Source organism: Macaca mulatta, chromosome 5 (assembly GCF_049350105.2).
Source record: "Macaca mulatta isolate MMU2019108-1 chromosome 5, T2T-MMU8v2.0, whole genome shotgun sequence".
In the NCBI taxonomy this organism is placed as follows: domain Eukaryota; kingdom Metazoa; phylum Chordata; class Mammalia; order Primates; family Cercopithecidae; genus Macaca; species Macaca mulatta.
Genome location: NC_133410.1, coordinates 103,794,809 through 103,819,475, shown reverse-complemented (window position 1 = coordinate 103,819,475; position 24,667 = coordinate 103,794,809). Strand labels below are relative to the sequence as shown.

The 24,667-nt window shown below is 37.9% G+C and overlaps 1 protein-coding gene across 18 annotated transcripts in view; it reads right to left on the bottom strand.

Annotated features, from left to right (window-relative positions):
* PDLIM5 (PDZ and LIM domain 5) overlaps nt 1-24,270 on the bottom strand; it is a 210,719-nt gene extending 186,449 nt beyond the window's left edge. For 13 of the 18 annotated variants that reach the window (XM_015138813.3, XM_078002014.1, XM_028848630.2 and 10 more), the window contains exons 1-2: nt 24,222-24,270; nt 20,832-20,969 (exon numbers count right to left, since the gene is read on the bottom strand). In XM_015138813.3, the coding sequence (XP_014994299.1) occupies nt 20,832-20,927 (96 nt within the window). In that variant the 5' untranslated portion in view covers nt 20,928-20,969; nt 24,222-24,270. Of the gene's footprint in view, nt 1-20,831; nt 20,970-24,078 lie in introns of all 18 variants that reach the window. The other 5 variants (XM_078002012.1, XM_078002013.1, XM_078002018.1 and 2 more) reach the window with 1 other exon arrangement.
* Between the last annotated feature and the right edge of the window lie 397 nt (nt 24,271-24,667).

Below are 24,667 nucleotides of genomic sequence, written 5' to 3'. Positions count from 1 at the left end.
GTACTAAATTATCAAGTGCATCCATACTTTATTCTCATGAGACATGTAGGCATGAATTATATTTATGACATATTTGTTTTTAGTTTAGAAACGATACAACTTTAAGAGTTACCTAACAGCTGAAACGACCTAACAGCAATCTATACCAAATCTTTACAGTGATTGTGTATGTTTTAAGAGAAGGCATAACACAACTGCCTCATAGTTATTGAACTGGGAGGTGATTTGCCAATTCTGACAAACTTTACACTGTCTTGCAATATAGAGGCTATGTCCTAGTAAATCTGTTCAATTTAGTTAAGAAACCATACTACCATAATTAAACAAATCCCCGAGGTAATTTGTAAAATTCCAGGTAAATATGACACCATTTTTTCTCCTATTTTTTAAACCATCTTAACCATTTTTAGATGTACGCCATTTTAAAATGTGTAGTTAGTAATGTTAAGTATATTCATATTGTTGTGCAAAAGAACTCCAGAACTTTTTATCTTGCAAAACTGAAACTATACTCATTAAACAACTCCCTGTGTCCCCCTGCCCCTTAACCCTGGTAACCGCCATTCTACATTTTTCCTACTACTTTTTATTTTTATTATCATTTAAAGAAAGATTATAACTTGAAGTTGAAAAGAATTAACCCTAATGCAAATACTCATCATCATTTCTAGGGAAGGGCATATTGACCATGAAACTCAAGAGTCCATTGTTTATTTGCAAAAAACCTGAATTATCTAAAAACCCAATGCAAGACCTTAAAAAGCCTGCTAAATCAACTCCCAAATTGTGTTGAAGAAAGTACTTCTTTAAAAAAAAAAAAAAAAAAAGAAAGTACTTCTTTAACAGAATTATTGAAAATTAAGTTTTAAAACTGTTACCAACTCTAGAGAGGCATATCATCTGCATGGCATTCAGAGCATTACCATTAAACTGAATTTAGAAAGTACTTCTCCATTAGAATAAATCCCTCCTTTATACAGCAACCTCCTTTGAGGAGAAAATTTCTTGCATTTCTTGCCCCTCTTTTAGGTAAAAAAAAAAAAAAGGTCAAGGGAGGGCAGAAGTTTCATTGACCCAAAGAGTAATAAAGTTGATTATAAAACTTTTCAATGGGATAACTTAGATAATTGTCTAATAATAATAAAACTTAAGGAATCAAAGTTGATAAGAAAAATAATTTGGAAAAACTGCCCCTTCCCAAGAAAATACTTAGCTATTTTTACTGAAAATGTCAGTTGGCTTTGGTGGCTCATGCCTGTAATCCCAGCACTCTGAGAGGCCAAAGCAGGAGAATAGCCTGAGTCCAACAGTTCAATACCAGCCTGGTCAAAATACCAAGACCCTATCTCTACAAAAAATTTCAAAAAATTAGCCGCGCCTGGTGGCATGTGCCTGTAATCCCAGCTACCTGGGAGGCTGAGGTGGGAGGATCCCTTGAGTCCAAGAGATGGAGATTACAGTGAGCTGTGGTCATGACTGCCTTGGTGACAGAGCAAGACCCTGTCTCTAAAAAATAAAAATAAGAAATAAAATTTTAATAAAAATAGTCTAATGACTACCACAGAAGTCAAGACAATTGGTCTGTGGCTACCAGTTCACCAGACAAATCAGCTGTCTTCAAAAGGTGTAAATGGGCCAGGCATGGTGGCTCACACCTGCAATCCCAGCACTTTGGGAGGCCAAGGTGGGCAGATCACCTGAGGTCAGGAGTTTGAGACTAGCCTGGCCAACATGGTGAAACCCCATCTCTACTAAAAATACAAAAATTAGTCAGGCGTGGTGGCGCATGCCTGTAATCCCAGCCGCTCGGGAGGCTGAGGCAGGAGAATCACTTGAACCCAGGAGGCAGAGGTAGCAGTGAGCCGTGATCACACCACTGCACTCCACCTTGGGCGACAGAGCAAGATTCTGTCTCAAACAAAAAGAAAAACAACAATAAAAAAAGTGTAAATGAAATGTTTTAATGATCATCCATTGAATGACACCAAAGTTTCCCAAGAAAGGCTTCTGAAAGAAAAATTTAAAAAGCAATTTCAAATGTTATTTGACAAATCCCTAAACAGACTAAAACATTCGGCATGCTAATATGCTTAGAATAATCTGCCTGTTACTTTGGTGATTACCCAAAAGATAGTAAAATTTCTCAGCCTCCATTTTCAAGCTGAAATCTTGGTGTAAAGACAAAAATAATTTTATTTCACCTTAATTTTTAAAGTATTATTGTTAGGATGATGGCAATTAAAATAAATTAGTCACCACTCCATAAAAATTATCACTGAACTATGTATTTAATGTGACTCCACTTCTCATTCATAATCACTCTTCCTACATATCAAACAGTACCAAGAATGGAAGTATCACCACTGACTATCTTTTAAAACTTCAAATACTATTAATAACATCAGTCCTTAATAAAACAACATTGCAATCAGCAGACACTTCAAACTTGAGAGAAAATATTTACCGCTTACCAAAAACAAACAAAACACTCACTATGTTGACAAGACCTTATTTTAATCCAAGGAAAAAGTGCTTCTGTCCCATCCACTAACCATAGCGCAGGATTTTAACACAACTAATTTTGAGAAGTAACTACCTTCAGCTCTCTAAAATCATCTGGGCCGGGTGTGGGCTCATGCCTGTAATCCCAGCACTCTGGGAGGCTGAGGCGGGCGGATCACGAGGTCAGGAGTTCGAGACCAGCTTGACCAACATGATGAAACCCCGTCTCTACTAAAAATACAAAAATTAGCCTGGCGTGGTGGCGCACACCTGTAATCTCAGCTACTCGGGAGGCTGAGGGAGGAGAATTGCTTGAACCCGGGAGGCGGAACTTGCAGTGAGCCAAGACTGCGCCATTGCACTACAGCCTGGGTGACAGAGTGAGACTCCGTCTCAAAAAATAAAATCATCTCTTGCCATTCTCACCCTCATTCTGTCTACTCCAGCCATTGGAGCCTTGTTGTTCCTTGAACAAGCCAAGCAAATGCTCACCTCAAGGTCTTTACCCTTTGCCCTGAATACTATTCCTAGACTTTATCCAGATCTCTGCTCAAATGTCACCTTATCTGTGAGACCTTATTTGCTCACCTTCTGCAAATTATGTAACCTCCATGCAACTGTCACTCTTTCCCTATACCTCTTTGTTTTGCTCCATACCATTTTATCACCATTTGTTTATTTTCTTTTCTTCACCTCCCTAAAACATAGATTTGAGAGGATACAGACTTTGTTTTATTCACTGCTGTATCTTTAGTTCCTAGGACAATGTCCTGCATATAATAAATGTTCAAAAAATATTTGCGGAATGAGTAAATAAATCAATGAGCGAGCAATAATAATTTACATTTGTATGACTGAAGCTCAGAGTTGCTAAATTTTATAATTTATTTCATAAAATTCACAGAGGTTGTAACTAGTGTGACAACATACAAATCTCCCAACTTTATCTATAAAGGCTGCATTTAGGGAGGCACTCATCCTAGTCCAGCTGGCCACCACCAGGGATACAAGATGGCAAGATAAGGAGCATGGTGACCTCTACCCAGAGGCAGCTGATATTGCAAAAACACCTAGAATGCAATAGTACAAATGGCAGATCCATTGCTTAGTTCATCTAGTCTACACTCATTCCACTTACATATTCTCTCTTGTGAATTCATCCTTCACTACAGAAGAAAACTGTTCCCTACAACAACTGCCTAACACCAGCAATATTGTATATAATGCTACTTTAAAAGAATCTAAAAAAACAAACAAAAAAAACACTACACTGAATGGCAATCACTGTGGAAAGAATGTCTAATTGGAGGTACTACTGGTGCCAACTCTCCTTCAAATCTCTTTGAGAGTTTATGCCAGACCATGACAGATGGAAGAAGGAAATGGACCACTCATTCAACAAATATTTACTATGTACTGACTATAAAGAAGAGACTTCCTAATTAATTCAATTGAAAGTACAGGGTGTGTGTGTGTGTGTGTGTGTGTGTGTGTGTGTGTGTGTGTGTGTTTAAAAAATTGGTTCTAGAAAATCCTACATAAAAACATTCAAAAAAGAAGAGCAGAATTGATTTTTGAAGATGGTATTATCTAAGAAGCGAGGCATCTAGAAATATTATTTCAATAATAGTTTCAAAACTGTTTCAACTACATATTACTAGTAAATACTTATAAGGTCTTTATAAGTATAAGCACTTATAAGGACTTTATAAGTAAATACTTTTAAGGTAACTTACATTGTTATTAGGTAACCTTAACTGAATACTTACCATGTACCAGGCACTTCTAAAAACCTTACAAGTGTTAATTTATTTAATTTTCTCAACAATCCTATGGTGCAAATATTTTTACCCTTATTTGACAGGTAAAGAACTTGGGGCACTGTTCAATAATTTGATCAGTGGTATTACAGCTGGTAAATTACAGAGGCACAATGCACACACACAGGCATTCTGTTCCAGGGCTGGCACTTGTAATAACTACAATCAACAGCATGTAGAATATAGTTCACTAAAAATGTAATCCTAAAGTGGTATGTTGAAAGAAAGTATAAATCCTAAAAGACTGCTATGAAAAAAGCAATACAAAATACAATACTAATATATGAGCTTTGATAATATAATGTTTATAGATATTTGACCATTCATCACTATATAATCATGGTTAACTGAAGTTTTTTTTTTTTTTTAGGCTAGAAAGTTAAGCACTATTAGATTACTCTAAATCTGATAAAATCTTTTACAAAACTATCGCTCAAGTAGACTTTATGGTGTATTATGTTATGTTTAATGTAACATGTAATTTATAAGTTGGTTTTAAAGTAGTATTTTGCAACTATACTCCAAAACTCACAGAAAAACTTGCTACCCTGAATTTATAAAAAGCTGATCTTGAATATTGATATGGCTTGGCTGTGTTCTCACCCAAATCTTGAATTGTAGCTCCCGTAATTCCCACATGTCACGGGAGGGACCCAGTGGGAGGTAACCAAATGATGGGGGCGGTTCTTTGCCATGCTGTTCTCATGACAGTGAATAAGTCTCATGAAATCTGATGGGGTTATACAGGGGAGTTCCCCTGCACATAATCTCTTCTCTTGACTGCTGCCATGTTAAGATGTGACTTTGCTCCTCCTTCATTTCCACCATGATTGTGAGGCCTCCCCAGCCATGTGGAACTGTGAGTCAATTAAACCTCTTTCCTTTATAAATTACCCACTCTCTCGTACATTATTAGCAGTGTGAGAACAGACCAATACAAATATGAAGTATGAAGTTATATAATTTACTACTTCATAATGTAGACATTATTATCTACTACTGAGGACCTAGAACTATATGATATTGATGACATTTTTGTCAATTACAATATGTTTCAGGCTGAAAATCTGAATTTACTGAAACTAGACATTAACTCTAAGCAAGTGATCTCTCTGAAAGTTCAGAAATGAAAAACGTATTAAAACTTATACACACCCTCCACTAGAAATAATAAAACAGATACAAAATGTAACTCTTGGCATTGGCTATATTAACCAACCAATTGGCTAAAATATTTTTTTTAAAAATAGGTATATTGTAAAACTTTTTTCAGCTCAACAGATCTGACCTAGAATAAATACCCTAACACTCACTTTATCTTTGAGGCAAATTCTAATAAATGTGTTACCAGCATAATTTGTAAACAACTCCTGAATGTGTATGCAACATTTCTTTATTAAAGTAGAAAAGGTCATAACATCACAAGGAAATGAAAACAGAAGCCATCTGGGAGACAAGCTGCATCTTACAATAAAAATAACACAATTTAGGCCAGGCGCAGTGGCTCATGCATATAATCCCAGCACTTTGGGAGGCCAAGGCAGGTGGATCACAAGGTCAGGAGATCAAAACCATCCTGGCTAACACGGGGAAACCCTGTCCCTACTAAAAATACAAAAAAATCAGCCGGGCGCGGTGGCATGTGCCTGTAGTACCAGCTACTCGGGAGGCTGAGGCAGGACAATTGCTTGAACCCAAGAGGTGGAGGTTGCAGTGAGCCGAGATCACGCCACTGCACTCTAGCCTGGGTGACAGAGTGAGACGCTGTCTCATAAAAAAAAAAAAAAAAAAAGGAAAAAAATTAAAAGAACACAAAATAGGAAAAATGTAATCAGTGTGCAACTAATCAACAAATAATCATGTATGTATTAGAACTATAACAATTTTCAAGACAAACATATATTAAAATGAGTGTTTCACTTCCAAATAGTCACCTCAGAAGGCTATACAATTATTCCTTTGCTCAAAAAAAAATTTTTTAATTCTTGACCTGGAATTTCTATCAAAAGCAATTTATGAAACATGCCCCTTGGAGATATGGTAAGATCACAATAATAGCAACCCACTCTCTCTAGCCCAGCTCAAATCCAGAGGAATCAAAATCTATCTAAAAACCCCAGGAGTTGTCCTACCATGGCCTCCAGTGTTATCCTCCTCATTACCAGGAACCTCTTTATCTCTCATCCTGGCACCGGACATACTTCCTATTCTCACTCCACTTTCCTCCTTGCTCACGGCATTGCTGCCACACTAGCTTCCTTTCTATTTCTTGAACACACTCAGCTCTTCCCTGTCTCAAGGCCCCTGCACTTGCTAATCTCTACGCCTGCAATGTGTTTTCCCAGCTCTTTGCATGATTAGTTCTCATTCTTAGGTCAATGCTGCCTCGTCAGAGGGCCTGTCTTGACTGACCAATCTAAAATGAAACTCTTACCCCTAAACACCCATCCCTTTCCTCCAGTTATTCTCTGGCACATCACCTTATTAAATTACATTGCTTGTGTGTTTTCTTTTTTACTTGTGAGTTACCACTCCCCCTTACTAGACTATAAGGTACATAACTTTGTTTTGTTTATCGCTGTATTTTCAGTGTATACAACAATACAGAGCACATAGCTGACACTCAATAAAGACACAGAATAAATGATTCTGTCTGCCACTACTACTTCTGTGTCTGCCCTATGGGTTCTATAAATCCTAGTCTAGAAGTTCCCAGCAATCTCGACATAGGCTGTGTGGTCAACGCTCATCTTTTCCTTTCCTAGATCTGATGACATTTATGTCCTCTCCTATGCCCAGTCTCCTTCCTACATTTCATATCATGTTCCATGTGGCCTTTGTCAGAAAATAGAAAAGCATACTCTATATCCAAGGCCCAGAACATGGTAAGAGATCAATAAATACATGTTGACTAACACCCCTTCTTAAGGCTCTGACATGGGTCATTCAGAAAACCATACCAACAGGACATAACCTGCCATACTGAGAATTTACCCACTTCTCCTAAAAGATAGTAAGCAGTAACAGTAAAATCTGCAAGGACTAAGTTTGACTATACTTCAATTATCTTTTTCCTAAATTTATTCTCATGAGCCTTTGATTTCTCATCCAAACACACACCACACACACATACATACCTAAAAACAAAACAAACAAAAACACCTGCTTCTCTTAGGCTCTCCTAATCTCCATATTATATCCAGACAAGCCTCAATATGCACATGTACAGAGCATAAACTAGGTTTAGTTTTCTTTCTCTTTTCATGTCTTCTCTTAAACAAAAGACATAGAAATAGTAAAAATTTCAAGCAGTACAAAAGTGCACAGATGCCAGATACCATAGTTCATTCCTGTAATCCCAGAGGATTACTTGAGCCCAGGTGTTTGAGACCAGCCTGGGCAACAAAGTGAGAGCTCATCTCTACAAAAAAAATGTAAAACATTAGCTGGGCACAGTGGCGCGCATTTGTAGCTCCAGCTACTTGGGAGGCTAAGGCAGAAGGATCACTGGAGACCAAGAGTTCAAGGCTGCATGGAGCTCTGATTGTGCCACTGCACTCCAACCTGAGTGGCAGAGCAAGACCCTATCACCAAAAAAAAAAAGTGCACAGAGGGAAAAAAGTGAAAGTTCCATCAAGCCCATTGTTCAGAACAGCTTCTAAATCCCACTTACCGAATCATACAAAAATCAGTTTCCTTACTTTATCACTAAAACTTTGCATTGGTCTTAACATATCTGAGTTATTAGGTTCAGTTCTGGGAGCTGACTTAAAGAGACAATTAAAACCTAAACTACTTTTAAAGGTAAATGCTAAGGGATGTGAAGATAGGGAACCTGTCATGAGAGAAACATCTGAAGAAATGGCTTCTTAAAGAATATCCACAAGACTCAAAGGGAAATATAACTCATTCACCTATTTGAAAGGCTGTAATATGCAAACATGTATGTTTATTGTGCAGGGCACTAAAGAACAGAAGCAGAACTGTTGGGTCAGAAAGACAAAAAACAAATCCTGGCTGACACATGGGAAGACTACCTTGGGAAGTGAGGGTCTATCACATAATGTAACCTCTAGGGTATTTCCTAGAAACTTAAAATCCTGATTAGGATTGAAAGCAAGGAAAACCAAAACATTTCATTAAAACGTTTCATCAGGCCAGGCGCGGTGGCTCACGTCTATAAACCCAGCACTTTGGGAGGCTGACGTGGGTGGATCACAAGGTCAGGAGTTCAAGACCAGCGTGGCCAAGATGATGAAACTCTGTCTCTACTAAAAATACAAAAATTAGCCAGGCGTGGTGGTGGGTGCCTGTAATCCCAGCTACTCAGGAGGCTGAGGCAGAGAACTGCTTGAACCCGGGAAGCGGAGGTTGCAGTGAGCCAACATTGCACCACCACACTCCAACCTGGGCAACAGAGCAAGACCTCATCTCAAAAAAAAAAAAAACAAAAAAACAAAAAAAACCCCACAACTTTCATCAGGTAATTCTATCAATCAGGCACCTTAACAAATCTAGAAGAAACTTGATTGCAACCACAATCCAGCTTCCCATTCGTCCTCTATTACCACTGTGATCAGTAATCAATAGTTACTGAACATGTACTAGGAATTCTAAAGTAATCTCAAATAAATAAGACTCGGGGGTTTTCTTGAGTGATAAGAGAGGCTCATGATCTAACAAAATACATGAACTATTAATTATATTTAAACTGTACTGCTGTGAAATATAATATGGAGTACAAATATTTGAATTGCTCTCTCTGGCAATGGCCTTAAAAGACTGTAACTTGTTTAACTTTAATGTAACTACTTTATCATTAGGTATAAAACAAAACCTAGTATAGCCAAGGATTTCTCTGTAAGTCTTTGGTAAATCTAACATTCAGTATTAAGTGTTAAAGCATTAAAATATTATAAATAGCATGCCAATTTCAAAGTCCTCCAGATCTTTGATTTGTCATAAAGGTGTTTACAGCATCATAAACATAACACCTGATGTCATATATTATTAAAACTGCCATTTACTTCTAAAACAGATTTGACCTATGGTGACTGAACTCTGAAAAACCAGGAAGAGGCTGGCAGTTGGAGAAAAGCAGATCTGTCACATTATTTATTCAACTCCAGTTCAGACTGCAAGTAACTTACCCTTAACTTTTTTGCTGAAATGATCTAAGTAACAAAAGCTCTATAATAAAATTGTTTTGTTTGCTTTTACAAAAACAAAGCTATATATGGTTCTCAAACATAAGTACACAAAATGGAGCCCAACTGGTGTAGGAGAAACATCTAGAAAGCAAGTTAAAAATGTGGAAACTAATGAATCCCTAATTATCCTAAATTCAAAGTCTGGGTCAAAGTCCTATAATCTGCACTTTTAAAGTCTCACTGATGATTCTGACTACGTCAGTCTGGAAACCAGTTTTTTTTGTTTGTTTGTTTGTTAATAATCTCAGTTACCCCCATACATACAAGTTTTCGATTCTCTAGGATCTATTCTCTGGTTAAGAAACACACAGACCTGGCCCAGTGGCTCAGGCCTATAATACCAACACTTTGGGAGGCTGAGATGGGAGGATCACTTGAGGTCAGGAGTTCGTTGCCTGGGCAACATAATGAGACCCTGTTTCCACAGAAAGTTAAAAATTTAGCCAGGCATGGTGGCATGCACCTGCAGTCCCAGCTACTTGGGAGGCTGAGGTAGAGGTAGGAAGATCACTTGAGCCCAGAAGGTCAAGGATGTAGTAAGCTGTGATAGTGCCACTGCACTCCAGGCCATGCGACAGGGCAAGACCCCATCTCTAAAACAAAGGGGGGATAAAAAAAGACAGACACACACCCACACACACACAAATTTGGCTATCCCTAGTGAAAGCTGTCATCTATTCCTCGGAAATAAGAGCATAATAGTAAATGCATTATTACTACTCAGTTTGGCTGATTTCAAATCTTGAGCCTAACCAATTACTAGCTGTGTAACTTTGGGCATGTTACTTAACCTCTCTGCCCCTCAGTTTCTTCATCTCTAAATCAGAGATTTAAAATCATACTTCCTAGCCAGACAAGGTGGCTCATGCCTGTAATCCCAGCACTTTGATAAGCTGAGGCGGGAGTCAGGAGGTTGAGACCATCCTGGCCAACATGGTGAAACCTCGTGTCTACTAAAAAAAAATACAAAAATTAGCCAGGTGTGGTGGCACATGCCTGTAGTCCCAGCTACTTGGGAGGCTGAGGCAGGAGAACCGCTTGAACTCGGGACGTGGAGGTTACAGTGAGCCGAGATCATGCCACTGCACTATAGCCTTGGTGACAGAGCGAGACTCCATCTCAAAAAAAAAAAAAACAAAAATAAAATAAAATAAAATCATACTTCCCCATGGGGCTGTTATGAGAACTAAATAATTGAACATGTACAAAACATCTAGAACAGGACTTAAACAGTAACAAGGGTTCAATAAACATTAGCATATTTTCATTATTATCATTGTTATTATTTAATACAGGAAAGAAAGGAGACAGAACTGAACTGGAATAGTCAAACATTTCAAAGAGCAAAGGATACATGAGTGTTCCTTGAGGGAGAGATAGGGCTTCAGGGATGGTAAGAATAAACAAAAGTAGTATGCAAAAAGAAAAAAAGACTAAGGACTTCAGGGTTCAAAATTGGCATTCTGGACTATAAACTTAAGTTATAATAAATGAGCCCATTTATATGCAACTTGAAAACCAACCAGAGAAATTAAGTAATAATTCAAAAGATAATGGGAAGCTCATACAGTTCTTAAATAAGGCAGTAATATATTAAATAGCGGTTTCTAAAATTATTGCCTAGTCAAGATGCTAGCCTGAGGATAAGGAACCAGTCTGAAGGAAGATAAGCCATTCAAGAATTTTGGAAACACTTTCATCTGCTAAAATATCAAAGAATCATTCAGAGAACTGGACACCAAATAAACAGAATCTTCCAGAATAGATAGAGGTACAGATAAACAAAACAGAGACGTCTACCCTAAAAAGATCAAAACAACCATTTGTAGGATATTTGCAAGTGAGTAGCATAAAGATACTTCAAAGGAATGACCAAAATCATGAAAATTACACATGTAACACGATAGCTAGCTAGCTAGATACAATTTCTTTCTCCAGAACATTTCTAAGGGGTCCTAGTTAAGGGACAAAACATTTGTTTTCTAAAGGACATTTGTCCTCCACTACTGTTTTCTCAGAAGAAAAATACTTTCAGAACAAACATACTAATAGTCTGCTCTGGCTAGTGTTATACAACCTTACTAAATCTCTTAATTTTACCACTTCCAAAAGTTAATATCCCAGAAATCATTTGAAAAATATTGGGCTGTTAATTAGATCTCAATGGAACTGAATCACAACACTTAAATCCCTTCCAATCAATGGTAAACAGCATTGAATTGTTAATGTCATTACAATAACTACTTTCTCTTTTCTTCGATTAAAATTTAGCCAGGACAATTATCATGAAGTACAGTGGCCATTGTTAAATCAATTTCTGGACTTTGGGGAAAAAAATGCTTAACAATTCACAGAATTCAAATAACAAGTGTTGCAAATTCTTCTCTAATTCAGAACTCTTCTCATCATATTTAACATTTACAGCAACACACTAAAGGGAAATTCCTCCTTCCCGCACCTTTACCACAAAAAATATAAACATCCCTGGCATCCTTACTCTTTTTGTTATTATAGTTACCAACACATACACTCTACTGCTCACACTGGGCTAAAATGAGTAACTACCTTGTGCCACACATTAGTATACCTTCGCAATGCCTGACTCATCATGCTACAGAATACTCTATAAACCTACCTGATTTCAGTTAACTTCCATTAGCTAATAAAGGTTGATAATAAAAACACACTGAGGCTCATAAGGGTGAAATTTGTCATTCCTCGGACCATAGTGAACACCTCATAATGGTCAGTCTCCTTGTCACATCATATAAAAGGAGCTAGAGAAGACTGGAATTCAAAACCATACATACAGTTGACCCTTGAACAACACAGATTTGAACTGCACGGGTCTACTTACGGGCAGATTTTTTTTCAATAAAAGTTACACCAAGTGTGCCCACCTCTCCTGCTTTCTCCTGCTTCCCTTCCACCTCCACCTATTCTACCTCTGCCATCCCCTGAGACAGCAAGAACAACCCTTCCTCTTCTTCTTCTTTCTCAGCCTACTCAAAGTGAAGATGACAAGAATGAAGACCTTTATGACGACTCCCTTCCACTTAATGAATAGTACATGTATTTTCTCTTCCTTATGATTTTTAAATAATGTTTTCTCTAGCTTATTTTATTGTAAGAATACAGTATTTAATATGTATAACACACAAAATTTGCCTTAATCAATTGTTTATATTATGGGTAAGGCTTCTGGTCAACAGTAGGCTATCAGTAGCTAAGTTCTGGGGAAGTCAAAAGTTATAACATGGATTTTTGACTGCACAGGGGGTTGGTGCCCCTAAACCCTGTGTTGTTCAAGGGTCGACTGTGTATCAGCCTACTGAGCAGACTCCAAAGGTAACAACTTTGAATCTATTAAATGTGATTTGCTTAATTTTCCAAAAAGTCTACGACGGGGCACTATGCCAAAAACACAAAATCTTTTGCCACGTAATTGGGAGTAACAGGTTAAGATACAGAGGAAGTTAGTTTGGAAATGGGAAACAAATGATAGAGATAATTACTAATAAAAGCTCTGGATGAAAGAATTCAGAAAATGGCATCTCTAAGAAATTAAATGGTATCATTTAAAGAAGAGCAGCATGTTTTTATTTCCTAGATTCCCTTGCAAAATGGAAAACAAACCACTTAAAAACACAAAAAATCCTTTGTAAAATACTTGTGACCGAGCCCTGTAAAAAGAAAACAGGTGGAAACCGGCCCATCTGATTGGAAATGATCAAGGTCTGTTGAAACTCAGGCTAGCATACTGTGAGCACGAGTGTCTCTATAAAGATGGCAATATCAGTCAAAATTACAAATGTACACACTCTGACTCAGCAATTCCATTTCAAGCAATTTATGTGACAAATATACATACATACACACACATATCGGCAAAACTTAAATTCAACGTCAGTAAAAGCAAAAAGACTAGAAAAAAATCTAAATGTTTACATATATATATACACACACACACGGGCAAAACTTACACTTCGGTGTCACAAGACTAGAAAAAATCTAACTGTCTATCAATAGGAACTGATTTAAAAAATTATGACAAATCCAAACACAGTGAGGCAGTAGAATAGGAATGAAGATATATTTACTGATGTTGGGTTCAGTGAACAAAACGCCAAAAAAATAAGTATTTCTGTTAAGCATACTATTTGTGTTAAAAGGAGGGTGTGGAGGAGATATACCTATACAGATTATCTCTGGAAGTATACTACTAACACAGGTTGCTTCCAGGAAGAGGAAATGAACAGTAGGGCACCAGGAGACATTTCCCCCTATATGCTCGTGTATCTTTTAAATTTCGAACCATATGAATGTCTTACCTAAAGAAAATTAGGCCGGGTACAGTGACTCATGCCTATAATCCCAGCACTTTGGGAGGCTGAAGTAGATGGATCACAAGGTCAGGAGTTCGAGACCAGCCTGGCCAACATGGTGAAACCCCATCTCTACTAAAAATATGAAAAAATTAGCCAGGCGTGGTGGCGAATGCGTGTAATTCCAGCTACTCAGGAGGCTGAGGCAGAGAATTGCTTGAACCCAGGAGGTGGAGGTTGCAGTGAGCCAAGATCACGCCACTACACTCCAGCCTGGCCGACAGTGAGACTACATCTCAAAAAAAAAAAAAAAGAAAAGAAAAAGAAAAAGTAAAGAAACTTTAAAGGGAAGAGAGCTTGTGAAGGCTTAATCAAGATTTCTTAAGTAACAAATCTGAAACGCTGCAGACTTTTAAAAATGTCCTTCTTATTTTCTTCTCTCATCTTTTTCTTTCTCATTCCCTCCTATTAACTTTTCCAGTTCATTTTACTCTCCTCTATTTATACCTATTAGGGACATTTACTACAACTGCTTAGCCCAGTTGGGAGCCCGGTTACTAAATGTCAACAAGGTTGGTGAACTTTGTTTTAGTAATTATCATAAAAAATGGGTGACAACATCAGCTATAAAAGAAATCTAAGTATTTACAGAAGGGTAGATAACTACAGTTAAACAACGGGAAAGAAAAAAATAAGAAAGAAGGTGAAGGAATAAGGGAATACTCATTCAATATTCTCTGCTTTGTTCATTCTTAGTTTATTACCTTTTTAAAAAACCTCTTAATAAAAACAAAGTATGCTAGAAAAGTGATTTTTCCCTCTCTGTTAATTAAGGAACCAAACCTGCATTCTCAACAAGACTACACAGTGGCCCAACACACAGAATACCTAAAGAATCAGTAGACACTATGGTCACTGCTCTTTAGTTATTTAGTGTTTTCTCTTTTCATTCCCATTAGGTCATTTATTTGCAAATAGATCCACATATTGTTATTTCACATGCTAATATCTAGTTTTGTCAAATTTTATATCAAATACTCAATATATTTTGCATCTCAGATACTGAAATAAAGGCCTAGAGTCTCATCTACCAAAGCTGAAACATAATTATCTCTCATAAGATGTCAAAGTAATAACTCCTTTTTTGTCTAAAGCAACGTTTGCTTCTAGAAATAACTTAATAATAACTGATTTGTCCTCCATACAGTTGTAACTGGGGGAAAAAGACATAACTGGTCCTGTGGTACAGGGAAATCTGGGTAAGAACTACTGCTAACAGGATGTCACAGAGAAAGACCACTGCTCAACTGTGTATTCAAATGTAGTGTGACTAGCAACTATCATAAAGAAAAGCTCTTTGCCTCAAAAATTCTAAAAAAAATTGAAAGCTCATAGGCTCCAAATTATTAATAACAATCATATCTACCTATATAATACTTTTTAATTTAAGAAGCATTCCCATACATCAAAGAAAATCAGAAGCTCAAATTAATGAACTGATTTTCAAGCTAATATTTAAATCCAGGTCATTCCAATATATAGCTGTACATTATCTATTGTCCATCTATTATTAATTTAAGTAGGTAGATATATCTAACTCATGAGTAGATGAATAGGTTATACGAAAATGTTCTTTCCCAAGGTCTAAAGTGCTATTTTTTTTCTTTCTTTCTTTCTTTTTTTTTTTTTTTTTTTTTGAGACAGGGTCTGGTTCTGTCGCACACACCGGAGTACAATGGCATGATTACAGCTCACTGTAACCTTGAACTCTTGGTATCAAGTAATCCTCCCACCTTGTCCTCCCCAAATGCTGAGATTACAGGTGTGAGCCACTGCACCCAGCCTGCTAGTCTTATTTTATCCTAACCCTACAGCGGTTTTCTCCATCAAGATACAAAAGTCCTGCCTACCAGTAACATTTCTCTTAATAACTTTTCAAAATGCCCAACATTTACTAAAATCAAATAAGCCCCTATTTTCTAAAACTACTAATTTTCAATTTAAAAAATATAAGATTTTCATTTCTTTACAAATCATAGAGCGGAAAAATTTATCCAGAATTATATTGAGATTCCTAGCATTTGTGACCACAAAACATATAAAACTACCACATGGGAAAAGACAGGTCTCTGAACCTTACACAAAAAGTAATTAATATTTTTAAAGCAAAGTGAACACACATATGAAATATACATCATATAGTCATACAAACTAATTTTCTAACTTGGCATAATGACAGGGTAGCTGGGAGGGAATATAAAAGAAAATACTCGGGCTTAAAATTAACAATGGGCCCATTTATTCAAGGTAGGATGGCTCTCTCATTTCAGCTTGAAAGGACTGAAAGTCTTTCTGTCTTCCTCTAGGAGGGAAACTCTGCAGCTGGCAGGTCTGGAGAATCACTCAACTATATTCACAGCTTTACTTGGAGTCAAGCGATGGCAAGAAAAGTCTTCATCTTCACTATGCACTGGACAACACGGAGAAATGCTGACTTTGAGGTGTTTAAATTTCATCCTTTGAGCATCAGTTCAATTAACTTCTCCTAGAGGAAACCAACCCCCATGAACAATAGATTTACACCCACTGAAACTGAGAAACACTTATCAGAATCTGTCATTTCATAGAATATTGACTTGTGACAGGTCTTACAACACTGTCTAGTTCTACCGCACTGTGCTTATTTCTTTTCCATCCAACCTTTGTACTCCCCACTTTGTATCTTCTTCAGTGGCTTCTAGGAAGTATTACTATAACTACTGAATCAATGAATTCACAGCAAAGTGTTTCACAATTCTGTCTTTCTTTGTTCTGTGTTAGACTCCCAAACAGGGCTCCATAATCCAAGCAATGATAAGTTTCTTCTGCTTTTCAAATCCAATTAGAATTTTGTCCAAGCTTATAACAATTTATCCTCCCCTAACTCTTGAGAATCAAAGTCATTGTTATTTAGATGTTAAAAAGTTTGACCTAATTCTTATCTCTTAAAGAAACATCTAAAATGTGTTTACAGAGAATTGGGAGACCATCTTCAGGTAATCCAAATATTGACAGTGAAGAAAAGAGACCAAACATAATGAGAAAGTAACACACAGCAGAGTATTTCAACTTTAGGATATAACAACTTAAAAGATGTTACTCACAAATATATAATCTTTCTTATAATTCCATCATGAAGAGTATCAACTGGCCAAAATGTAGCCTTGAATTATCCAACAAGTCTCCTATTTCTTGTTATAAAATACACTGGCAAAACTCAACAAACCCACACTGCTACAATGAAACCCATCCTCACATTCCATGGCTTCAGGGCAATTCCATAAATACAGGGTCATAAAAAGACAGTCTGCAAACTTATGTAGCCAGCACTCCATTTTAAGGATCGGAAATTAAATGACATGTGATCATCCAGCTACAGCAACCTGAGGATCTTTTTAAAAAGCTAGTAGGAACTGCCAATCTTATCTTAGAAATCCACCCACAAAACAGTACACAAAATTCATACAATACAGATGATGAAGAAATTTGAGTACAACGTGAAAATGTTATAGCTTGTAATGTTTTAGGACACAAGTTGTATTCAGCATATTCACGTGCTGATACAACAAAATCTAAAGAAAATGGAATGTTCAAGTCCCTGCTAGTGGCTTATTTATCTCAAAACACAATTCGATACACCAGAGCTCCAATGTTACAAAGGAATGTAAATGACCCTTTGGAGTTCAACATAATAATACCTAATCAGAGGACAAATTGTAGTTTTGAACTCTAAAGATGCAGATTCCTAGCTAAGTACAAACTTCTGATTTTTTTTTCCTTTCTTAATTTTAATGGACAGTAAGTTAAAAAAAAAAAACATAACTGCTATGTTCCCTACAACTATGGGGGTTAAATACTTAATGTTTTAAGTCTCTAAATAGTTTTCTTTTTAAAGTTTATAAGATTATTATAAAAGATAATTGAGAGACTGCCAGACCTTGCTAGGAATTTCATATGCATTATTAAAGTAAGTGAATCATTAAATTACATGTTTTAAGCACACTTTCAGGTTTTAATTGTGTCTTGATACTATTAATTAAATAACCCAATGACCAGTAATATCCCAGTAATTTTACATAATTAAGGCAGAAAAAGTATAACCAAAGAACTAATTAAGATGAGAGTAAGTTAAAAATTTATAACATTAACAATCTTACCACAATATAAATTAGTTATTAAACACAAACCTTTATTAGGCAATGTTACCAGGCATATTTAAACCACACAAGGGGTTAAAAATAACTATAATGAAAGGCCAAGAGCCTAGCAGCCCAATTGAGCCAACATTCCCTTCTCTCCTCCCCCTCCCCTTCCAATCCTCTCCAGTCCAGAATGAATTGCATGCCCCACTGCACAAGGCCCAAAAAGGTCACAGTAGATGGCAGAGACTTTTGTAAGAGAACAGAAATAACTCAGCAGCTTTGTTACCATAGTCTCTTTTAATCAGTATGTTCAAAATCCTTTAATTAGCACTCTGTCTACACAAGGAAAGCATTTCTTCTGTGCCAGGGGAGGGCACGTATGTATGTACACAGTGTTCTGTTGTATCAGCATCACAACATGGAGCTAGTACCTCAAACTGTCTGCCAGGAAACTGAAGCACATGAAACTTTTTTAAAGGCACGGTACCACAAAATTCACATACATACTCTATTTGCATTTCTATTACCACACAACAAAGTGATAATTAAGTTTGGCTCATTTAGGTGTCAATTTGTTTCTGAACTTTTTTTTCTGCTAAAAAGTAAGCATTTAAACTAAATAATAACTTGATTTAGATAACTAAAGTAGAATATTTAAAATATAAAATGCTAACAAAACATAAAAACCAATAATAAAGATTGCTTCTGTTCCCATAATAGATCATCAGTAGAAGGAATAAAATACCAGCTCACTCAAACAGGAATAAATCACATGACACATTTTCGCATGGATGCTTTACATTTAAAATTTCATCCAACCATGAAAGGTGTTAAAACTTGCAGGCTGGATTATACATACATATTTCCTTATAAAATCTAATTAACTGAAATCAAGGCAGAAATTGATGATAAATTAAAGATATCTTCAAAAAATCCATAGCCAAGAAACAAAGGAAACTCCATTAGTAAAATGGGATCTGCAGTATTTTAATGAGGATAGTTAGGCATTAAAAACTTATTTTTAATCTTTCAAAATGAAGTTGGATACACATATAAGATGCAGAAGTATGTGTGTGTATATATATTTATACATACATGTATATTATTAACCAAAATGACAATCTTCTAAATATCTGATTAAAGAAACAACCTAACTAAATTTAAGGTAAAGTGAATTATTAAAGAGGCAGCACAGCATAACTGCTGGAAAGCCAGCTCTTCCATACCAGCCATGTGAGCTCACAGCACAGTTATATACAATGGGAATAATATCACTATTTTGTAGGTTGGTATGGTAATTAAATGAGATGATGCATTCATAACACTTGATAAAAATCCAAAAGTCTGTTGGTAAGACTGGCACGAAAATAGTATTTTCATGCATTGCACAAAAGTGTAAACTGGCACAACCTTTCAAAATGATATAGATACATATATTCACATATATATGTATGTACTTATATTTGGTATTCACTGCACCACTGTAACAGTAATATGGAAATGACATAAATACTCTTCAGTAGGGGATTGGTTAAATGTCACTTTCCCTATAAAAGAAAACTATACAGTTGTTTAAAAACACACACACACCTCCTTATATATTAATAGAGAATGATCTCCAGGGTGAATTATTGCAAAAAAAGCAAAGTATAAAACAGTGTGGGCCAGGTGTGGTGGCTCACGCCTGTAATCCTAGCACTTTGGGAGGCCGAGGTGGGCAGATTACCTGAGGTCAGGAGTTCGAGACCAGCCTGACCAACATAGAGAAACCTTGTCTCTATCAAAAATACAAAATTAGCCAGGTGTGGTGGCACATGCCTGTAATCCCAGCTACTCAGGAGGCTGAGGCAGGAGAACTGCTTGAACCCGGGAGGTAGAAGTTGTGGTGACCCGAGATTAAGTCATTGTACTCCACCCTGGGCAACACAGCAAAACTTCATCTCAAAAAAAAAAACAAAAAAAAACAGTGTGTATAATATGCTACCATTTGAGTAAAAGAAGAGTGGAAATTCATATTTATGTGAATCTGCAAAAACAAACCTTTTAGAAACTTATATAAGTAATTAATAGTAATAATTACCTACTGGTGATGAAAGCGAAACAGTACCTGACATACAGTCAAGTCTCAATAAATAGAAGCTGTAATTACTCCTCTCATTAGTGCTATCATCATCATGAAAACACATCCTTAAAATATATACACAGAATACATTCAAACTAAATCCATGAGGTAAAAAAACAAATCTCAATTATTCATAGGCTGACTATCTAGTTGGAGCTCTAAGTCCTTCATTTCCTCTTCAAGGGTAAGTAGCTTTTGGCCAACTTACCGTTGGCTCTCACCTCCACTAGAAAGTGAGCTGAAGAAATAATTCCAAAACAATCATTTTATTCAATTTTGATCAACAGTTTTTAATAAACAGCTTTTGGAACTGAAAGAGATTATTAAAATCCCATAGCACGACCTTCGAAAATTATATATGAAAAAACTAAGATTCAGAGAATTCCCCAAATTAGGGACAGCTCAAAAATTTACAGTCTGTTCCTAGTTAAATGCTTTTTCCATTGTATTATTGATAACATGGGGGAAAACAGAAAAGAAGTTAAATTGAAATGTTATCCTTGCTAAATCCACTCCCCTCATCCTTTATTATAGATAACCAAATTTGCCAAGATCACATCCCAGGAACAATGACAGTAAGTAGAGTACAGGTCAACGGAGAACTAAACAACTCAGCCCGAGGACTAAGCACTGAATGAACATCTATAACAAAATCTGTAAAGTTTACTTACACTAGAGATTGTCAGAGGCATGTTGAAATCCTTGCCGCCTTGCAGCCGGAAACCCCAAGGAGCTGGGCCAACAAGTGACACACTGTAGTTGCTCATGGTTCTAATGGCTCAAAGTCCAATGACAGAAAATGAAATATACTGTGAAAGAAAATCAGATGATTAGCAAAAATGTTTACTTGAAACCCTAGAACATAAATTATGTTTAGTATTTTGTTGGGGGGCTGAGAGGATATAGAAAATAAGTCTCAATTAAGTTCTTCATTAATTTCAGTTTAAGAACAGCAATCTGTGAGCTAATATTAAAATTTCTACACTCATGGCAATTTCCATGGTCTAAAAATTCCGTATCAGAATACATTTCTAGATACTTAACCTGTTTCACAACTTGCTACAATCCAATTTTGCAGCTTCTTGCCTGCAAACTTTAACTCAAAGTACTTTATAATACTTCACTAATGTAGCAAGATTTTATTTCAGGTTGAATTCAAAATTATTTTCTCCTTCCCTCCACTTCATGTATTCTTGTGTCTGCAATTGACAAGAGTCTTTCAACCGCACTTACTTAAATTCTAAGTTACTCCAACATGTGAAAGAGACTGCAAACCAGTAGGCTCCCATTCATGCTTTCCAAATACTAAATTATTTACAATGAGAAGCTGTTTTTCAATGCACAAAACTATTCTCTCCAATCAAGAACTACAACTTGTATTTCCTCTTATAGGGACATGGTATTTTCCACACTTAAAGTGATATCTACTTTTCCTTCAGATAGTCAAAGATAGGCAATACTCTAGTACAGTGATATGTCAGTCACAATCTGCTTTTTATTTTATACACACACCTCACCAGGCAGAGAGTAAGCATTTGCTACTCTGTGAATAAGATTATGACTAAATACGGCAGAAGTGCAGGGTTAAGCTTAATGCATTCAAATGGAATTGGCAGTTTAGAAAAGAACCAGTGCTTCGGTGCTTTCTTTTGCCTGTTTTGCTGTGTGTGCGTGATGACTCTCCTAGTAGCACTTTCATATAATTTTTAAAAAGCAAAAAAAAAAAAAAAAACTGCGAGTTTCCTATTGGTTGTTATAATGGCAGGAGAGGAATGAAGCTTTATTTTGTTTTAATGGAATACTAAGAAACAATAATTCTCTCTCTTTAAGAAATATTAAAAACATAACAGATATGTAATTTTATAATTTTAAAAACATGCTTCCTTGGAAAAATCTAAGCTATTCAACCAAATCACCACCTAATATTACCTGTCTTAAAATTTTTTCAACCCATTCAGATTTCTAGCCCATCACCCCAAATTCATAGTCGCAGATATAGATATTTGAGCCATAGGTATATTTAAAGCAAACATTCCTTCTTCTCACAAAGGGAAAATGGGGCAAAACTTTCAAATAAACCTGGTTTTTAAAGAAAAATTATGTCAGGGAAAATAAAAATTACAGAAAATTGTATCAGAAACCGAAACAGCTTTTCTATTGGCGTGGTAGTATACTGAACTACAAGGCAACAACACATTACTCAAGCATTGAAGTAACAGGCACAGAGCACTAAAAAAGATCCAAAGGCCAAACCGGAAGTCAAACTGTATATATAGGTGAAAAACTACTAGTGGGAAGCTAATAATGAGCCACACATCATTCAATTGCTTTCCCGCTATAAAAAGAGAAGATTTTCAGAAAACTAATAGAAGGACTGTCCTGATATTGACATAATACAAATCAGAAGCGTGTAAAACCACTGATATTTCACAGCCAACCTGCCCTCCTTTATTAATCTTTAACTTGTGTCTGGGGAAGGATATGAAAGTTAGGCTCAACTTCCTCTGACCCCATTCTTCCCTACGAGAAAATGTATTTCATTTAGATTATCAACCCATGTACATGCAACTTCCCTTTACTTGGGAATTCCCTTCCTAACTTCTCTCATTTGTTATTAAAATTCCTAGCACTGGCAAGGTCACAGCCACACTACAAAACCAGTGTCATTTCATTTTTAGTCACTGTTCGTTCATTTCTAGATCCTTCTTCTGCTAGCTTCATTTGGAATTCATTTGGCTTAAAACAGTCTGTGCCCCAAGCAATGGCAATATTTTTATTGGCCTTTCCAAGACTCCTCCATCTGGTTATTAGTGCCCAAGCCCTTCCTCAAATACCAAGCAGGCAGGAAATAGCAGCATACTCTTTCAAACACGTAGAAAAGGTTGGAATTTCTCTATAGTTATGGATTTTCTTTTAGGAAAAGTCTAAACAATGTCTTTGCTCTAGTACTAGGGAAGGAAGCTTGGTATTTCCCATACTTGTATCTCAGCTCCTTTAGTGGGGGGGGGGGGGGGGAGGAGAACTCAAGATGAACTACAGAGAGTGACCAAAAAAAGGCCTGAAATTAAAGAGAAATATCTTGAGATTCTCTTTCCCCGCAATGGAGAGAGAATGTAGGTAGAGCTGAAGAACTAAAGCCACAGGCACAGGATGAAAGCAGCCGACAGGACAGTTTTCCAGGAGCGATTCACGCCTAGCCTTGTTTGCCAAATAAGGCTACCGAACGGGCCGTTTCCGTGGCAGGCGGGTTCAGACGTCCTCCCCGTCAGGAAGGCGGACTTGGGATAGGATCTGGCGATCACACCCTAAATCTGCCCTGCCCAGCGCCGCCACGAATTTTCTTTCCAAGCTCTGCCCTGTCCACACGCCCTTCCTTTTTCCACTTATTGTCAAACGCACCGAAGGCACAGTCTTACAAAAGCCCCAACAAGTACTCAAGTGTTAACAAAACTCGTGTTCATGACAGATGTGTTTTTTAAACAAGCTTTATTTCTGGACGCGCAGAAGTTTCCTCCAAACAGGTTACACAAAACTGTAAATATCTGGGAGAGAAATAAATGCTTCTCAGTAGCCTGAGAGCAAAGAAAAACTAACACGCCTTTTCCGTTGAGTCCCGCTTCCTACCCTCCAAGAGCCTGGCGCAGGACGGGGCACCCAGACGCCACGGTGGTGCCCGGCGACGCCGGCAGCCGGGTGGGTGGGAGCGGCAGTGCCCGGGAGCCAGTCCTCGCCGGCCCTCACTACCCCCGGGCGCCCTCCCGCGTCCCCGTCTCCGCTACGCTGGTCCTGGTCGGCCCAGGCTGCGGGGACCCCAGGGCTCGCCCTCTGGCCTCACGCGGACTCCAGCGCTGCCCTTTCCCGGGCGCTCCTTTTCCCAAGCCGCTCTCCCACCTCAACCGCTCCGCGCCCAGAAAGCACCTGAGGAGCCATCCCTGCGCGAGGAGCGCTCCCTTCTCGTCCCCAACCTGGCTTCCCTCCTCGCGCTCGGCGCACAGCTGCCGGTTCTTTCCCTCTTCCCTCCCGAGATCCGAGAGGCGCATCGCCGGCCGGCCGCCACTCACCTCGGGTCCGGCGCGGAGCTGCCTCCGCCTCAGACAAGGGCTGACAAGTGACTCGCGGTGCGGGCGCCGTCCCCACCGCCCGCGGGAACTTCCGCCTCCTGGCTCTCCCTCGCCCCACCCCCGGCCCGGGACACGCCCCTCGGCTCCCGGTCACGCCTCTGGGCCCTTCCTAGCAGAGCCGCGCCAGGGCGGGGAAGGCGGCGGCGGAGCCGGGCGCACGGGCTTGCTGGGGCTGGCTGAAGCAGCTGCGGAAAGACAATTGCGCTACCGAGTTTCGGTGGGAGTAGTCCTAGCGGATTTTGAGCGCCACCTGGCAAAGGTCTAAGGCTCCGCGCGTCCGTTTTGTAGTGGGTGCATTTTTCTCTCCAGAAATTTGAATTGGCAAGCAGTTGTTCTGCCTAAAAATAGAAGGGGACTTTGGATAAATCTCTATCTATGCAAGTTCA